At 41.7% G+C, this 20,155-nt stretch overlaps 1 protein-coding gene across 2 annotated transcripts in view; it reads left to right on the top strand.

Annotated features, from left to right (window-relative positions):
- LOC143289814 (heme transporter hrg1-A-like) overlaps positions 1 to 20,155 on the top strand; it is a 52,189-nt gene that overhangs the window by 18,616 nt on the left and 13,418 nt on the right. The window contains exon 3 of one of the 2 annotated variants that reach the window (XM_076598978.1): positions 4,326 to 7,837. The exons of the other annotated variant lie outside the window; for it this stretch is intronic. Within the exon in view, the coding sequence (XP_076455093.1) occupies positions 4,326 to 4,525 (200 nt within the window). The 3' untranslated portion in view covers positions 4,526 to 7,837. Of the gene's footprint in view, positions 1 to 4,325; positions 7,838 to 20,155 lie in introns of those variants that run through there. 2 annotated transcript variants of the gene reach the window in all.

Below are 20,155 nucleotides of genomic sequence, written 5' to 3'. Positions count from 1 at the left end.
TGTATTTGTGTTGAACCAACAGTTCTCCTATAGGAAGTAACACAAATTACAATTGAAAACATCAAAACTCACTGATATTATACAATGGTGTGTAAGTTAGCAAACAGTGTTATTAAAACACTGATATACATAATTACAAGTCATTTGGCAAACTCTGTAAGAACAAACTGCTGGGAAATGTTTATTTCAGCTGAAGCTGAAATAAGACAGATAAGTATGATAGGTAGGGAAGTTAAAATGCTATCTGAAATCAGTTGCTTTCCAAACACCAATCATACTGTTAATATTTGTGATTTGGATGAGAAAATAGTCACACTTATCTTCAGTCTGCATTAATCCCATGACATTTGTATACAGTGAGCATGTGGATAAAGGAGAACATGAAGGAATGAATGAATGAATGTGTGTGTGTGTGTGTGTGTGTGTGTGTGTGTGTTCAGTAGTGTGTGTTCAGTAGTGTTTGTGTGAATGTTCAGTAGTGCTTTTGTGTGCGATGTGGTGTGTGTGTGTGTGGTATGTGTGTGTGTGTGTGTGTGTGTGTGTGTGTGTGTGTGTGTGTGTGTTCAGTAGTGTTTGTGTGAGTGTTCAGTAGTATTTTTGTGTGGTGTGGTGTGGTGTTGTGTGTGTGTGTGTGTGTGTGCTTGCACATAATGTGTGGGTGAAAATAAAGTAGAAATGTGTATTGCTCTAAAAGATATTTGGAAATCCAGTCATCCTTACAATTTCAGGTTGCTGCATCTTTCATTTACATTAGTGTTGATGTGTGAGAATCCTGTACATGCAATTGTGACAGTTCTTTTCTTCTCCACATCAGTGGCACAGCTTCATACTAATAAACTGTGCCTGATATAACTGCAGATGCATCAGATTCCAACATTTTTCAGTTCCAAACTATGATTTGAAAAGGAAGAAAAGAAATTACAACTGCATTCAGACCATAAAGGAGAAATCAATTATGTAAGCATATATTCGTGTTGAACTGACAGTTCTCCAATATGAAATAACACAGGTTACAACTAAACTGAAAACATCAAAACACACTGATACTAATCAACGGCGTTTAAGTTATCAAACAGTGTTATAAAAAAAACCACACTGATATACATAATGACAAGTCATTTGGCAAACACTGTAAGAACAAACTGCTGAACTGCTGGCTAATGTTTATTTCAGGTGAAGGTAGGGGGCTGAAGGTGAAATCAGGCAGGTAAGTCTTTGATTGCACTCAGACCTATGATGGATGATAAGCTATGTCAAAAGACAATCAAATTAGAACTATGACAAGAAGTGAAGTTAAAATGCTATCTGAAATCAGTTGTTTACCAAACACTAATCATACTGTCAATATTTGTTATTTGTATGAGAAAATAGTCACACTTAGCTACAGTCAGCATAAATCCCATAATATTTATAGTCTGTCCATTACATTTTATTTAGGTTGCTGCCAACATTTGTAAATAGTATATGTTAAGCTGAGTAAAACAAAGTGTGAGATATATACATGTGGTAAACTGACTGCAGGTTTGTGTGATTTTCAATTTATTTCCCACCAAGTGAAACAAATACTGAATGCAGCATTATTTATTATGTGGAGCTTTTCTCGATACAATTTACAAATGTTGGCAGGAACCTAAATAAAATGTTTGTAATACAAATATTATGGGATTTGTGCTGACTATAGCTAAGTGTGATGACTCTATTTTCTCAAACAAATAACAAATATTAACAGTATGATTAGTGTTTGGTAAGCAACAGATTTCAGATAGCATTTTAACTTCCCTTCCTGTCATAGTTCTGATTTGATTGTCTTTTGACATAGCTTATCATCCATCACAGGTCCATCATAGGTCTCAGTGCAATCAAAGACATATCTGCCTGATTTCACCTCCAGCCCCCTACCTTCACCTGAAATAAACAGCACACACACACACACACACACACACACACACAGAGTCATTCTTTCATTTTCTACTTCATCCACATGCTCACTGTATACAAATATCATGTGATTAATGCAGACTGAAGATAAGTGTGACTATTTTCTCATCCAAATCACAAATATTAACAGTATGATTGGTGTTTGGTAAGCAGCTGATTTCAGATAGCATTTTAACTTCCCTACCTATCATACTTATCTACCTTTTTTCAGCTTCAGCTGAAATAAACATTTCCCAGCAGTTTGTTCTTACAGAGTTTGCCAAATAACTTGTAATTATGTATATCAGTGTTTTAATAACACTGTTTGCTAACTTACACACCATTGTATAATATCAGTGTGTTTGGATGTTTTCAATTGTAACTTGTGTTACTTCCTATTGGAGAACTGTTGGTCCACCACAAATACATGCTTACATAATTGATTTCTCTTTCATGGTCTGATTGCAATTGTAATTTCTTATCTTTCTTTTCAAAGCATATAGTTTGGAACTGTAAAATGTTGGAATCTGATTGTATCTGCAGTTATAACAGGCACAGTTTATTTTATGAAGCTGTGCAACTGATGTGGAGAAGAAAAGAACTGTCACAGTTGCATGTACAGGATTCTCACACATCAACACTAATGTAAATGACAGATGCAACAACCAGGTTTGGTTCCAATGTAAAATTCTTCTTAAACAAATTATTACATTTTCTTATATATAGTATATGTACACTTTTTGTATCTGATTGTAAACATCAACACACACACACACACACACACACACACACACACACACACACACACACACATATATATATATATATATATATATGTATGTATGTATATAAATAGATAGATAAATAGATATACTCACACATATTCTCTCTCTCATTCACTCTCCAGTCAAAAGATCAGTCCACCAACTCTCTCTCTCTTTATAAGAAAATAAAGAAACAAACAGTATAAAACAACAAAAGTATGTTATATCTTTCTGTTGCCCCATTTCAAATGTAAAAAAAAACCCCAACAACAAAAAATAACATCACCAAAAACAACAACAAAATTCGGTTTTTGTTTTCTTCCTCGGAAAAAGTGGGGCGTATTTTCATTGCAAATGTCAGCCATAATTTCCTCTTCAGTATCAATAATAAATTATCGTCGGGGCGACACTGACAGCACGTGACTTTCCAAATATGGAGCGTGATGCGTGATGACTGGGGAGGTTTGTCGCGCATGTGCGAGCGACATGCCTCGCGACAGGTTTCAAGCGTCCGCGCGACAATGAAGCGAGGCATCAAAAACTGATGCGCGACCGACGCTGACGCCCCTGGGCGACGGGCCTAACAACAGTGGGACATCAACGACGCGCCCGATCCGCCATTTATGATTTTGCCGATAGAACTGGACTGACTGGCTGCGTCATTACCGTGTTATATTTTATTTTATTTTATTTATTATTCTTTTTTTTTTTTAATGGTATATCGAAGCTGGAAAGTCGTGTTGAAGACCGTGAAAAGTTTGAAACTCAGAACGACCCTTATTTTGATTGTAAAATAATGAAATGCAGATCGCTTTGTGTCGTGCTAGAGAGAGAATAGTTCACGTTTGACGGGCGCTGAATGGTTAAAGCGCTGGACTTTCAATCTGAGGGTCCCGGGTTCGATTCTCGGTGACGGCGCCTGGAGCGTACACGTAAAATATAACATGTCTGTCAGAGTGTGTAAGTGTGCGTTCGTGAAATCTGATTGAAAAACACAGGAAGTATCTGTATCAGTAGCTCAAGGAGGCGTCACTGCGTTCGGACAAATCCATATGCGCTACACACATCTGCTAAGCAGATGCCTGACCAGCAGCGTAACCCAACGCGCTCAGTCAGACCTTCAGACACACGGGGAAACGAATGATAAGCACCCAGTCGGCTCTTCCCAAGTAGAGCAAATGTTGTGCAACTGACCCCGTGTTTGAAAAGCGCTCAGTGCTTGGTCTCCGACCGAGGATGGGCGCTTTTTTTGAAGCCGTACCATCCATCATCATTCAAACGGTGCTCGACAAACACTCGTTTCTGACCATGAGCAGAACTATGTTTGGGATATTTATGTATGTGCTGGTAACGCCCCCCCTGAAGGCTTTTCCTCCTGTCATTACTTTAAATTCTTGTCAGTTGTGTGCGTGTATGTGCGTGAGAATGATTAATATGTATAGCGCTTTGATTTGTGTGTGTGCGTGTACGTGTGCGTGCGTGTGTGTGTGTGTGTGTGTGAAACAGATCGTTAGTGTATTATAAATAGCCTACTTTTGTTATTATTGCTATTATAAATAGCCTACTTTTGTTATTATTGCTACTGTTGTTGTTGTTAAGCTGTACCACCGTCAGTCAGACCGTGTGGAACGCCTTGCATTACAGGGCTGGTGATATACGGGGAAGGGTTCTACGTGGCTTCCGTGTGGAGCTTCATGACGCTCAAGTGGGGTTTCCAGCTCCTCTTCTTCTCCCGCACCTATTGGAGACGGATCGTCAATGACCTCCAGCTTTTGCCTCACCCGGAAAAAGCCTCCCCGGAGGAAAACTGCGGAAGTCAGGACGATTCAGGATGGGGGGTGTAGGGGAGCGGGGTTACGGTGTGTGACGGGCTCGACTAAAGCATCATCGTGGTGCGCGTGCGTATGTGTGTGTGTGTGCGCGCGCGCGCGCACGTGTGTGTGTGTGTGCCCGCGCGCGCACGCGCACGTTTCTGTGTGTGTGTGTGGGTGTGTGTGTATTCCTAGGCGCATTATTTTTCATTTGCATATTAGTGGTTTTGGACATGATTTGCCTAATTGGTATGTCCGCGATGATGATTTTGTTTCTAATAAGATCGTATTGTAAACTATCTTTTAAAATGATCATATAAATCGTATATACGCTGTTTTGCCAGAAACCACCCTTTAATCTGTTTAAAGTCTAATCCTTTCAGTATGTGTGAAATTGATTATGACACTGATTTACTTCAAGAGATTGTTTGGGTTGTAGGTATTTATTCTTCAGTCTTCTTTGTGTGTGTGTGTGTGTGTGTGTGTGTGTGTGTGTGTGTGTGTGTGTGTGTGTGTGAAAGAGAGAGAGAGAGAGAGAGAGAGAGAGAGAGAGAGAGAGAGAGAGAGGTTTGGTACTGGAATGGTTTATTCACAATCAGGCCACAGCATCGAGTAAAGTGGTATACGCAAACATGATACAACTCAATGAACTAGAACGTTTGACAGAAGACGGAACTATAACGTTGACAGGAGACAGAACTATAACGTTGACAGAAGACAGATTTATAACGTTGACAACAGACAGAACTATAACACTGACAGGACACAGAACTATAACGTTGACAGGAGACAGAACTATAACGTTGACAACAGAACTATAACGTTGACAACAGACAGAACTATAAGGTTTAACAGGAGACAGAACTATAACGTTGACAACAGAACTATAACGTTGACAGGAGTCAGAACTATAACGTTGTCAGCAAACAGAACTGTAACGTTTGACAGCAGACATGACTATAACGTTGACAGCAGACAGAACTATAACGTTGACAGGAGACAGAACTATAATGTTTGACAGGAGACAGAACTATAACGTTTACAGCAGAACTATAACGTTGACATGAGACAGCAGTATAACGTTGACAATAGACAGAAGTATAACGTTGACAGCAGATCTATAACGTTGACAACAGAACTATAACGTTGACAGCAGACATAACTATAACGTTGACAGGAGACCGAACTATAACGTTGACAGCAGACAGATTTATAACGTTGACAACAGACAGAACTATAACGTTGACAATAGACAGAGCTATAACGTTGACAGCAGACAGACAGAACTATACCGTCGACAGCAGACAGACAGAACTATAACACTGACAGCAGACATAACTATAACATTGACAACAGACGGAGCTATAACATTGACAGCAGACAGAACTATATCGTTGACAACAGACAGAACTATAACTTTGAGAACAGACAGAACTATAACGTTGACAACAGACCGAACTATAACTTTGACAATAGACAGAACTATGATATTGACAGTAGACAGAACTATAACGTTGACAACAGACAGAACTACAACATTGACAGGAGTCAGAACTATAGCGTTGATAGGAGACAGAACTGTAACGTTTGACAATAGACAGAGCCATAACGCTGACAGCAGACAGAACTATAATGTTGATAGGAGATAGAACTATAACGTTGACAAGGGACAGAACTATAATATTGACAGCAGAACTGTAACGTTGACAGGAGACAGAACTATAACGTTGACAATAGACTATAACGTTGACAGCAGACAGAACTATAACGTTGACAACAGACAGAACTATGATATTGGCAGCAGACAGAACTATAACGTTGACAGCAGACGGAAATATAACGTTGACAACAGATAGAACTATAACGTTGACAGGAGACGGAACTAGAACGTTTGACAGAAGACAGAACATTTACGTTGAAAACAGACAGAACTATAACGTTTCACAGGAAAAAGAACTATTGACAGTAGACAGAACTATAACATTGACAGCAAACAGAGCTATAACGTTGACAACAGACAGAACAATGACATTGACAGGAAACAGAACTATAACGTTGACAGGAGACAGAACTTTTATGTTTGACAGGAGACAGAACTATAACGTTGACAACAGAACTATAACGTTGACAACAGACAGAACTACAACGTTGTCAGCAGACAGAACTGTAACGTTTGACAGCAGACAGGACTATAACGTTGACAGCAGACAGAACTATAACGTTGTCAGCAGACAGAACTGTAACGTTTGACAGCAGACAGGACTATAACGTTGACAGCAGACAGAACTATAACGTTGACAGGAGACAGAACTATAATGTTTGCCAGGAGACAGAACTATAACGTTTACAGCAGAACTGTAACGTTGACAGGAGACAGAAGTATAACGTTGACAATAGACAGAACTATAACGTTGACAGCAGATCTATAACGTTGACAGCAGACATAACTATAAGGTTGACAACAGAACTATAGCGTTGACAGCAGACATAACTATAACGTTGACAGGAGACAGGACTATAATGTTGACAGCAGATAGATTTATAACGTTGACAACAGACAGAACTATACCGTTGACAGCAGACAGACAGAACTATAACAATGACAGCAGACATAACTATAACATTGACAACAGACAGAGCTATAACATTGACAGCAGACAGAACTATAACGCTGACAACATACCGAACTATAACTTTGACAATAGACAGAACTATGATATTGACAGTAGACAGAACTACAACATTGACAGGAGTCAGAACTATAACGTTGATAGGAAACAGAACTGTAACGTTTGACAATAGACAAAGCCATAACGCTGACAGCAGACAGAACTATAATGTTGATTGATAGGAGATAGAACTATAACGTTGACAAGGGACAGAACTATAATATTGACAGCAGAACTGTAACGTTGACAGGAGACAGAGCTATAACGTTGACAGCAGACAGAACTATAACGTTGACAACAGACAGAACTATGATATTGGCAGCAGACAGAACTATAACGTTGACAGCAGACGGAAATATAACGTTGACAACAGATAGAACTATAACGTTTGACAGAAGACAGAACTTTTACGTTGAAAACAGACAGAACTATAACGTTTCACAGGAAAAAGAACTATTGACAGTAGACAGAACTATAACATTGACAGCAAACAGAGCTATAACGTTGACAACAGACAGAACAATGACATTGACAGGAAACAGAACTATAACGTTGACAGGAGACAGAACTTTTATGTTTGACAGGAGACAGAACTATAACGTTGACAACAGAACTATAACGTTGACAACAGACAGAACTACAACGTTGTCAGCAGACAGAACTGTAACGTTTGACAGCAGACAGGACTATAACGTTGTCAACAGACAGAACTACAACGTTGTCAGCAGACAGAACTGTAACGTTTGACAGCAGACAGAACTATAACGTTGTCAGCAGACAGAACTGTAACGTTTGACAGCAGACAGGACTATAACGTTGACAGCAGACAGAACTATAACGTTGTCAGCAGACAGAACTGTAACGTTTGACAGCAGACAGGACTATAACGTTGACAGCAGACAGAACTATAACGTTGACAGGAGACAGAACTATAATGTTTGCCAGGAGACAGAACTATAACGTTTACAGCAGAATTGCAACGTTGACAGGAGACAGAAGTATAACGTTGACAATAGACAGAACTATAACGTTGACAGCAGATCTATAACGTTGACAGCAGACATAACTATAAGGTTGACAACAGAACTATAGCGTTGACAGCAGACATAACTATAACGTTGACAGGAGACAGGACTATAATGTTGACAGCAGATAGATTTATAACGTTGACAACAGACAGAACTATACCGTTGACAGCAGACAGACAGAACTATAACAATGACAGCAGACATAACTATAACATTGACAACAGACAGAGCTATAACATTGACAGCAGACAGAACTATAACGCTGACAACATACCGAACTATAACTTTGACAATAGACAGAACTATGATATTGACAGTAGACAGAACTATAACGTTGACAACAGACAGAACTACAACATTGACAGGAGTCAGAACTATAACGTTGATAGGAGACAGAACTGTAACGTTTGACAATAGACAAAGCCATAACGCTGACAGCAGACATAACTATAATGTTGATTGATAGGAGATAGAACTATAACGTTGACAAGGGACAGAACTATAATATTGACAGCATAACTGTAACGTTGAAAGTAGACAGAACTATAACGTTGACAGGAGACAGAACTATAACAATGACAATAGACAGAGCTATAACGTTGACAGCAGACAGACAGAACTATAACGTTGACAACAGACAAACTATGATATTGGCAGCAGACAGAACTATAACGTTGACAGCAGACGGAACTATAACGTTGACAACAGATATAACTATAACGTTCACAGCAGACAGAACTATAACGTTGACAGGAGACAGAACTATAACGTTGACAATAGACAGAACTATAACGTTGACAGCAGACAGAACTATAACGTTGACAGGAGACAGAACTATAACGTTGACAATAGACAGAACTATAACGTTGACAAGGGACGGAACTATAATATTGACAGAACTATAGCGTTGAAAGTAGACAGAACTATAACGTTGACAGGAGACAAAACTATAACGTTGACAATAGACAGATCAGAGCTATCACGTTGACAGCAGACAGGACTATAACGTTGACAGCAGACAGAACTATAGCATTTGACAGCAGACAGAACTATAACGTTGACAAGGGACAGAACTATAACGTTGATAGGAGACAGAACTATAACATTGACAAGAGACAGAACTATAATATTGATAGCAGAACTATAGCGTTGACAGTAGACAGAGCTGACATGAGTCAGAACTATAACGTTCAGAACAGACAAAACTATAACACTGACAGCAGACAGAACTATAACATGGACAACAGAACTATAACGTTGATAGGAGACAGAACTATAACGTTGACAGCAGACATAACTATAATATTGACAGCAGACATAACTATAACATTGAGAACAGAAGTATAAGGTTGATAGCAGACAGAACTATAACTTTGACAACAGAACTATAAGGTTGACAGCAGACATAACTATGAACAGAAAACAGAACCATTACGTTGACAACAAAACTATAACTTTGACAGCAGACAGACACAACTGTAACACTGACAGCAGACAGAGCGATAACGTTGACAACAGACAGAACTATAACGTTGACAGCAGACAGAACTATAACACTGACAGCAGACAGAGCGATAACGTTGACAACAGACAGAACTATAACGTTGACAGCAGACAGAACTATAACACTGACAGCAGACATAACTATAACATTGACAACAGACAGAGCTATAACGTTGACAACAGAGAGAACTATAACGCTGAAAACAGAAAGAGCTATAACGTTGATAGCAGACAGAGCTATAACGTTGATAGCAGACAGAATGATAACGTTGACTGTAGACAGAACTATAACAGTAGACAGAACTATAACGTTGACAACAGAACTATAACGTTGACGACAGAACTATAACATTGACAGCAGACAGAACTATAACTTTGACAACAGACAGAACTATAACGTTGACAACAGACAGAACTATAACGTTGACAACATAACTATAACTTTGAAATTAGAGCTTTGACAACAGAAATGTAACGTTGACAGGAGAACTATAACTTTGACAGCGGATAGAACTATAACATTGACAGTAGACAGAACTATAATGTTGACAACAGAACTATTACGTTGACAACAAAACTATACCTTTGACAGAAGGCAGAACTATACCTTTGACAACAGAACTATAACGTTGAGAACAGACATAGAACATTGACTGCAGACAGAACTATAACTTTGACAACAGAACTATAACTTTAAGAGCAGACAGAACTATAGCTTTTAGAACAGATATAACTATAACGTTGACAACAGACAGAACTATAACGTTGACAACAGAAGTATAACATTGACAACGGAGAGAGCTATAACGTTGACAACAGAACTATAACGCTGACAACAGACATAGCTATAACATTGACAACAAGCAGAACTATAACGTTGACAACAGACAGAATTATAACATTGACACCAAAACTATAACGTTGACGACAGGCAGAACTACAACATTGAAAACAGAGAAGTATAACATTGACAACAGATATAACTGTAACATTGACAACAGACATAACTGTAACGTTGACAACAGAGAGGTATAACGTTGACAACAGACAGAACTATAACGTTATAACGTTGACAACAGAGAGCTATAACGTTGACAACAGACAGAAATGATGATGATGATGGAGTCTCTCGTCCGTCCGACGGATGAGTAGGCAGGCAGGCTTATCTGTCGGTGTGTCCTCATATGGGAGAAGAGGCCGATTCTGGATGCGCAGCACTTCCCACAGGTGTTGCAAGGGAAAACATCTCCAGAAGTTGAGCCCTGCTTCCTTCGCTGACATACGTTTCTCCTTAATGGCCAGCGTTCTCTTGTTTTCAAACGTCTTCATGTCACTAGAGCACCCGGCAGCATCCTCCAGCGAAAGCGATCAAGCGCATCAGTTTCCCAGGAAGCGATGTCTATGTCACAGGCTTTGAGGTTTGTCTTCAAGGTGTCCTTGAAGCGCTTGCAGGGTCTTCCAAGTTCACGGTGGCCTTCCTTTAGCTGCCCATACAAAAGCATCTTCGGGATCCTGCTGTCTGTTATGTCTGTCATGCGGACACTGTGTCCTGTCCAGCTTAGCTGGCACTGGATCAGCAGGCTTTCGATGCTGGGCAGGCCGCTCCTCTCAAGAACCTGGAGGTTGGAGACCCTGTCTTGCCACTTTATGCCGAGGATCTTTCGTAGGCATCTCTGATGAAACTGCTCAAGTTGTTGAATGTGACGGCGATAATTCGTCCATGCATGTTTCACAGCAGTACAACAAGGTGGTCAGCACAACAGCTCTGTAGGTTTTCATCTTGGTGCTGAGCCTAATGCCTTTGTTGTTCCACAGCCTGTCGTTGAGTCTGCCAAAGGCGGAGCTGGCCTTGGCGATGCGCAGCGTCACTTCTGCATCAAGGGCTCCGTTGCTGCATGGGGTGTTGCCCAGGTAGCAAAACTTGTCGACTGACTTGATCTCTGTGTCATCGATCTTGATTGCAGGTAGGGGGGAGGCACTGGCGTTCTGTGAGCTAGCTGGTTGGTACATGGACTCGGTCTTGCTGAGGCTGATGGTGAGTCCAAAGCGCCTGCAGGAGGTTGAGAAACTGTCCATAATGAACTGCATGTCCTCATGGGTGTGTGCAGCAAGCGCGCAGTCATCAGCGAAGAGGAACTCTCTCAACAGTGCCTTAAACACCCTGAACTATAACGTTGACAACAGAACTATAACGTTTACAGCAGACAGATCACAACACACCAAGTCCTTTGGTCCCAGAGCCGCTCAACCTCAAGCCGTTCACTTTCACACATTTGTCACTTCTCCAACATCACTCTCACCATCTGCACGTGTAGCCCAAGCATCACACATCAGGCAATTTTGAGAGAAATCGTCGGATTGCGTGGTCGTTCCCTTCCCACGTGACGTGACGTTTTCTCTCACTGCGAATTCTTACAATGTGTGTGAAATTGTGGGAAGTCCCTTTTATTTTTATCAAAAATATTTCCTCTGTCAGCGGAGTTGGTTTCTTGTCTTTTACCAATGCAAATCTGAGAGAAAAATGAGAGAGAAAAAGGAAAGAGAAAAGGGGGCGACGACAACTACGATCAGGAAAATGACAGTGGCGTTTGCGAAGACATGAACAGTAATGACAATGAAACACAACTAGACCTTCAGGTGACTATAACCCCCATTAACCCGGCGGTGGGCGGGTGGGGAGATTTTTCATTATGATTTCCTGAAAGTTTGATCAATTTGCCATTCAAATTTACCTGTCTACCAAAAATGAATTACGGTATGAATATATCAGGGTATTGCTAAAAAAGGCACTTTTTTGTATTGTTGCGAAAGTGTGTGATCAACAAAAATGGTATGTTGTTATTTGTGATTAGTGAAGTGTCAAATCTGACTACGATTGGGTTTGCAGAGTTTCATTTTATATCACTCAGCCTTCTACTATCAAGAATGACCTGCTAAAATGTACCTGAGCGTCACAGACGTTCTGTTACTGACCCAAACTCCACAACTGCAAGTATCGCGTCACCGCAATTTACAACGTTTTATTTGGTAAACAATACGACATCATTAATGGTTTATGCGTCCATACACCCCACTTACATCAGCAGGGCGATTTTTCACAATATCTGTTTTCTAGTTTGGTCAGTTTTCTGTTTACAAGTACCTGTCCATAACTACCCGTGTCACATAACGTCAGTTGCGGTTTTAAGAATCCAGGCAATGGAAGAAAAAAACAACAACAACCAGTAACCAACTATTCCCTTCTTGGTAGTTCTTTGGCGAAAGATGTGGCCAATACAAATAACAGACTGTTTTGAGTTCATTTCAAAACTAACTAACTTCAAATTACAGAAAACATCACTGAGTTTGTTCATGTGCACTACCAAACTGTGCCGTCTTTCATTTCTTGCCACAAGAACCTCTTTCTTGTACCTTGCATATATCAATGGTATACTTTTGGGTTTTTTTTTTCTCCATTTGGCGGGACTTAAGAAGTCCTTTTTCCGTCCTCGGAGAGTTCCTTTGCACTTGGTGAGTCTTTGAGAAACTGTCCCAGATGAAGTATCCCCTGAGCTTCCAACACTGAGGTGGGCCATGGGCTCTGATGGCATGGTCATTGTGATTACCGGCTTCAAAGGCTTCAGTGGAGCCCCTAGTGCAGATGCCCAACTGAAAGATGATGTCTCTTAAGCCTGCTCTTCTCATGAGTTTTCCCAAAGAACCAAGAAAATAAGTGAAATGCACAAAGACATACTGCATTCTTCTGGGACTGTTCATTTTGCCAAATGGCCATCAGTGCTTTCTTTGCAACTGCAAGTCAAACGTGACAAAGGCACACTCCTGACCCAGTTGTCTTGTAGCGTTCAATAACACCTGCAGAACGCGTTGCACTGTTATACTGTCGATGACAGGATGAAGAACAGGTTGCACACAGTCAAGTGATGACTGTTCCTGCACATTGACCAGATCGTTCCAGTGAGAGACACCCGACCTGGCAATCTGTAATGGGGTGCTCTTGGAAGACGTGTTTCTGGTCAGAATCTGCATGAATCTGGACATAAATGAACCAACTGTAGTGAATTGAATGGAGACATGAGTGTCAACTAATTTGAGTATGGGCTCTACCTTATTGTTTGTGAAACATGGCTAAAGCTTTGGGGGCTAATACTGAAGGGTAGGTGGGTGTGTCGATGATCTCAGTGATCTCAGTGATCTCAGATGATCTCAGCCTTGGTCAGATCGACATAGGTGGCGTTCTGTTCCTGACACTTCTCCTGGAGCTGCCTGGCAGCAAACACCATGTCGATAGTCCCGCGTTCTTTCTGGAAGCCACACTGGCTCTCTGGTAGGAGACCTTGCTCAAGGTGCGCTATGAGACGGTTGAGTAACACTCTGGCCAGAGTCTTGCCTGCGACGGACAGCAGGGATATTCCTACGATGGTTGTCACAGGCCTGACGATTTCCTTTGCGCTTGTACAGGTGTATGATGGAAGCGTCTTTGAAGTCCTGTGGAACTGCCTCATGCTGCCAGATGAGCTGGAATAGCTGATGAAGCTTCTCAGTCAGCGCCATACCACCTTCTTTGTAGACCTCAGCTGGAATGGAGTCTGAGCCAGGGGCTTTGCCATTGGATAGCAGACGGATAGCTTTCTGGGTCTCCTCCAAAGTTGGAATGGCATCCAACGACTCACTGACTGGCACCTGGGGGAGTCGGTCGATGGCTTCATCATTGATGGTGGAAGGGCGGTTCAGTACGCTGTCAAAGTGTTCAGCCCATCTCTCAAGGATCCCGTCCTTGTCAGTGATCAGGGTAGAACCATCAGCACTGAGGAGTGGAGCAGATCCGGAGGTGGTGGGACCGTAGACTTCTTTCAGGCCGTTATAGAAGTTCTTCATGTCGTTCCTGTCTGCAAAGCCCTGGATCTCATCAGCTTTGTTGCTCAACCAGGAATCCTGCATCTGCCGCAGCTTCAGCTGGATGGTGCTGCGTGCGCTCTTCAGTATGTCTTTCTTTGACCTGTGACTTGGGATCTTCACTGTGGGCTCTGTAGGCTTGGCGTTTGTCTTCTAGCAGCTGCTTGATCTCAGTGCAGTTCTCATCAAACCAGTCTTTGTGCTTCCTGACAGAAGGTCCCAGGCACTCCATGGCAGTGTTGTACACCGTCTCATGCAGTGCGCCCCATGCTGCCTCCACATTCTGGTTGTCCAGCACGTTGGACTCAAGGCGTTCCTCCAGGGTGTCAGCAAAGCTCTGCTTGATGTTGCCTAGCTCCAGCTTGTTGACATTCAGGCGTTTGAGTGCTTTCATGCCCTGAGGCCGTCTCTTGGGCTGGATGCGAAGGTTGAGCTTGGAGACGATAAGGCGGTGGTCTGTCCAGCACTCGGCGCCGCACATGGCCCTCGTGACTCGTACGTCCTGCCTGTCCCTCTTCCTGACGATGACAAAGTCGATGAGATGCCAATGCCCAGAGCGAGGATGCATCCATGACGTCCTGTTACGGGTAGGGAGGCAGAAGATGGTGTTTGTGATAAGAAGGTCGTGCTCGGCACATGTCTGGAGAAGTAGTTGGCCATTGCTGTTACAGTTAACAACCCCATGCTTCCCAATCACGCCTTCCCAGGAGGTGCTGTCACAGCCAACTCTCGCGTTAAAGTCACCAAGAATGATGAGCTTGTCTGGGTTGGGAACAGTGGTGATGACAGCGTTCAGGTCCTCGTAAAACTTGTCCTTGATCTCATCTGGGTTGGTCATGGTGGGCACGTCGGCGCTGACAATGGTGGTAAACTTCTTCCCGTCGCATATAGGGAGTTTCATCGTCATCAGGCGATCGTTTACTCCTTTCGGGGGGCCAGCCAGCTTGCCAACGAGGGTTGTCTTCACTGCAAAGCCAACTCCAGCCTCACGTCTCTCCTCAGGTCCACGACCACTCCAAAAGAAGGTGTAGCCTGCGCCACGCTCACAGGGTTCGCCTTCTTCTGCCAGTCTGGTCTCACTTAAGGCAGCGATGTCGATGTTGTACCTGGCTAATTCACTCGCAATGAGTGCTGTGCGTTTCTGTGGTCTGGCTGAGTCGCCTCTGCCCAGAAGCGTACGCACGTTCCATGTGGCAATGGTCAATGGGGTGCTCCTTGTTTTCTTCTTTCTTTCCTTTGTGTGTCGACCGCTTGAGTAGGGTCACTTATGGGTCCTAGAGCTGGGTGCCGGTGGGGACCAACAGAGGACGAACCACTCCCGGAAGAGCGTGACAAGCCCCCCCCTCTAGAGGCACTACCCCTCCCGTGCACCCCCTTACTCCCATGTTTTACGTATAACACAAAGAAAATGAATCATGTTCATTATTCTGGTACAGTGGCATTGCAACCAGGTATACTCCAAACTTCATCTATATGGTTTTAAGAAGGAAAAACGACCTATATATATATATATATATATATATATATATATATATATATATGCACTCCCTGCATTTAAACCACAAATGAACCCCTGTAAGACTGACACAGTGTAATTTATTTCATATATATACACTGGGGATAGAAAAGAAAAAAAACACCCCGCCTGATTTACATTATGGCTCTTGCAGTCGGCTGGGACATAAACCATATAAATTAGACTGATTAAATGCAATACTACATATCATAACACGAATGTATTTTAATACAATGCCTAATTATGCCAACAGTTACCTCACGATGATAAAGAAACCCTTCAGCCAGTAATCAGGTTGCTGGCATTTGAGCATTTTCAGTACACAGGAAGTATTTGATCACGTGACAAGCTATTACGGCACAAATCCCATTTTGATTTATTCATGGAATAGCTCATTCTATTTTCTTTTTGTAGACATAAAAAAATTAACAGTGTGATGCCCCCAAAAGTTATTTATAGGGCCCAAAGAAGGAAAAATAGTCTATATTTATCCTCCCCCTGTATTTATACCGTAATTTAAACTTGACAGACAGGTAAATTATGATTTCTGACATAAAAACACACAAGAAAATCACTATGAAAAATCGCCCCCCGCCCCCCGTCCCCCTCCCCCCGCGGGCTAAGGGTTACCATTTGCTACCCGACAAACTAAACTTTTTATTGTATTCCACATAAGATGGATCACTGCAGTGCATCGACCTCAAATTAAAATCGGAATCAATAGCAAACAACGAAATCTAGGCAATGTGTATAACTCAAATAGAAATATAATATAATATGTATAATATAATATAATAAATATAATATGTCTTGAATCGAACCTTTCCTGGATGTTTGGAATAACATCGAAATGATTCAACTTTCTACATAAATGTGACAGCAAAAAAGATGTTTCACAATGCTTTACCCTCACATATGGCGCGTGAAAACTGGACCAAATACTTTTGATGTTTGTTGTGATGCAACCTTTTCGGTTACATTTATTTAGAATGTTCTTCATTTCATTCTTGCTCATTTGTTCATCTGTTTGTGCCAGCATCCTTTCGCATGCAAGATTGCACTGAAAATAGATTCTCAGTTTCATAGAAGGCACTTAGAAAATGAAAATATTTTAAAGCAGAGTGATAGAAGACCAAATCAACCAGGCAACTAAACACACCTAAGGAAATACGAGTACACACACACACACACACACACACACACGCACGCACGCACGCACGCACTCACGCACACACACACACACACGCAAACACACGCACACACACACACACACACACACACATATATATATATATATATATATACACATACATACATACACGCACACACACACAAATATATATATATATATATATATATATATATATATATATATATACATACAAATAACCCCCTCATATAAAATGGATTGTGACCCATGGCCAGACAGCTACATACCTAGATGTGTCACTCCAACTTAAAGACGGAAAAAGTACCACTGATGTTTCCAGCAAACACAACCATCCTACCTCCCACCTAATAGCTGCCACTCACCAGCAGTCTTTAAAGGTTTTGTTCAAGGTATAGGTACAAGACTGCGCATGATCTGTAGTGATGACAATGACTTGGAAAACAGGATTGAAGAATACTCCCAGTATCTCACCCTGTCTGGATAGCCATACATGATAGCTAAGGCTAGATTATTAGAAGGAGCAAATAAAAACAGAAACGACCTACTGGAAAAAAACAAGAAGAAGAAATGACAAAAAAAAAAAAAGAAAGAAAAAAAAAGCGTGGGTGACCAAGTATGACCCCAGAGTTTCATCAAAAGCTTCCATTATAAAAAAGCTTTTACACCTCCTACATTCAAACGAAGAAAATAGACGAATTTTCCCTGAAAGATACATCATCTCGGCTGAGCGTGAGGCCTAATTTGCCAGATATACAAAACCCACAGTACACAAACGGCATATTCCTTATGGACCAGCCAACAAACCAGGTTTTTACCTCTGTAACAGAAAATGTGATACTTGTCGCCACTCAGCTGAAACCCAAGTTTTAGTTTCTCCCTGGGACGGTAGGAAATGGAATATCAGACAACATATTACATGTGATATCCCGAATTAGTGTATGTGGTGATTTGTACAACTCGCAATAAGTGGTGTGTGGGTTCTACAAAGAACATTAAAGCGCGCTGGAGAAACCACAAATCGGATGTGAAACTGAAGAAAGCGAGAAAGTGTGGTGTTGCTGCCTATGTGTTTGACTGTGATCACCCTGAGTATCCAGAACTCTCTTTTCTGAAAATAACCCCAGTTGAGAGTGTGAACAGGGATGAGAGACTTCTCCATCGTGAAAACTACTGGATGTGCTATCTTGGAACTATTTTCAATGGACTTAATTCAAGAAAAGATCTACAAACTATGGGATTTGTGTGTGTGTTATGCGTTGCGTGTGTGTGTGCGTGTGTGTGTGTATGTGTGTGTGTGTGTGTTTGTGTGTGTTGTGTAGGTGTGTGTGTGTGAGTGTGTTTGTGTGTGTCTGAGTGTATGCATACAATTGCGTATGTGTGTGACCAATGTTGTGTGTTGTTAGAGTATACCTGACTCTATGTGAGGAGAGGTATAAGTGTTGGAAAGAAATAGCATGATGTTTTGGGTGGTTTCATCAGTTATTTTTAATATGCACTAGATTTTACACCCCAGAATAAAACATGTTTTATATTTGAAAAGTATCTAGAGTGTGATGCTTTTATCTGACAATTGTCTTTCTTGCCGAGAATAATTTGTATCCATGTGTATGCCGACGTTAGTTTTACCGCTGTTCTGCCGCCCATCTCTTCCCCCACTCCACTTCGCCACTCCCTCCCCCCACCTTACCTACTCCCCCACCTTTCCTCTCCCCCTCCCTCCCCTATCTGCCCCGTCTTCCCCTCCCCATTCACTTTAATATATTTCCCCATCCGCCCCAGCCTCCCTCCCACCACCACCCACCCCCTTTTCTCCTTTGCACCCCCTTACCCCCCACCCCGCCCCTCCGCCTTCCCCCCTCCAACTCCATAAAATTAGTAACTTTTTGGACATTATTGCAAAAACTGTGTTCGAAAGGGTGGTGGATCGATTCTATTCCAAAAGAGAAGGGAGCAGACAGGGGGATATAGGATCGACTAATGATGCACTCACTCACTCTCTCCTCACATCAATAGCAGAGCCACATGGAGTGGTTTTTATAATGTTTACAGTACAGCACACACACTAAGCAGTTCACCCTACTTAGCAAAAGCAACACACACTAAGGCAGCACACACTGCCTACTTCAAGTACTTCCTACAAGCAGCACACAGTAAAAAGTTCACCCTGCACCTAAAGCAGCACCTACAAGCAGCATCTACAAGCAGCACACCTGGACCACAAACACACAACCAAAAACCAGGTCAGATAAAATCTCAAGTATCTGGACATCACTGACATAAAAGGCCTATATCCTCTCAGCACCTTTCATCACATGTCCACCAGTATGCACTCCTCTCACACGTAGATCTATGTGAGGTAATACAAGCTTCATCAAGCTTACCTGCCACCAACAGTGACATACCATACTGTGTACAAAACATATCACTGACCAATACACCCCTGTGTTCAACACGTTACCCATCATTCAATTAAACTGTGTGTTACCATCACCAAATAAATCTCCTCTTTGCCTTCATAAAGTGTCCCACTGACACAAGTACATGTGTGGAAATCATTACTTCCAACATATCTCTGGTAAACAGCCACGTGCAACAACATAGCACTGACCCTTCAATGGGGGGTACCCGTTATGCCGCCGTCCCGCTATGCCGCCGTCGCGTTATGCCGCCGACCCGCTATGCCGCTATCCCGCTTTATTCCCTTTCGCTTTTCATCACATGCGCGTGAAAAGTGATATATGACAGTAGCAGTTTTCACAAATGACGTATATTATGATGTAAACACTGAATGACACTAAAACTCGTCATTTAGAGGCGGGCTCGTGCAAATGCAAACTAAATGATAAAAAATATGTATTCAGGACAAATGTAATACTTTCAATT

Source organism: Babylonia areolata, chromosome 14 (genome assembly GCF_041734735.1).
Source record: "Babylonia areolata isolate BAREFJ2019XMU chromosome 14, ASM4173473v1, whole genome shotgun sequence".
Lineage (NCBI taxonomy): Eukaryota > Metazoa > Mollusca > Gastropoda > Neogastropoda > Buccinidae > Babylonia > Babylonia areolata.
This window is presented reverse-complemented; position numbering and strand designations above follow the sequence as displayed.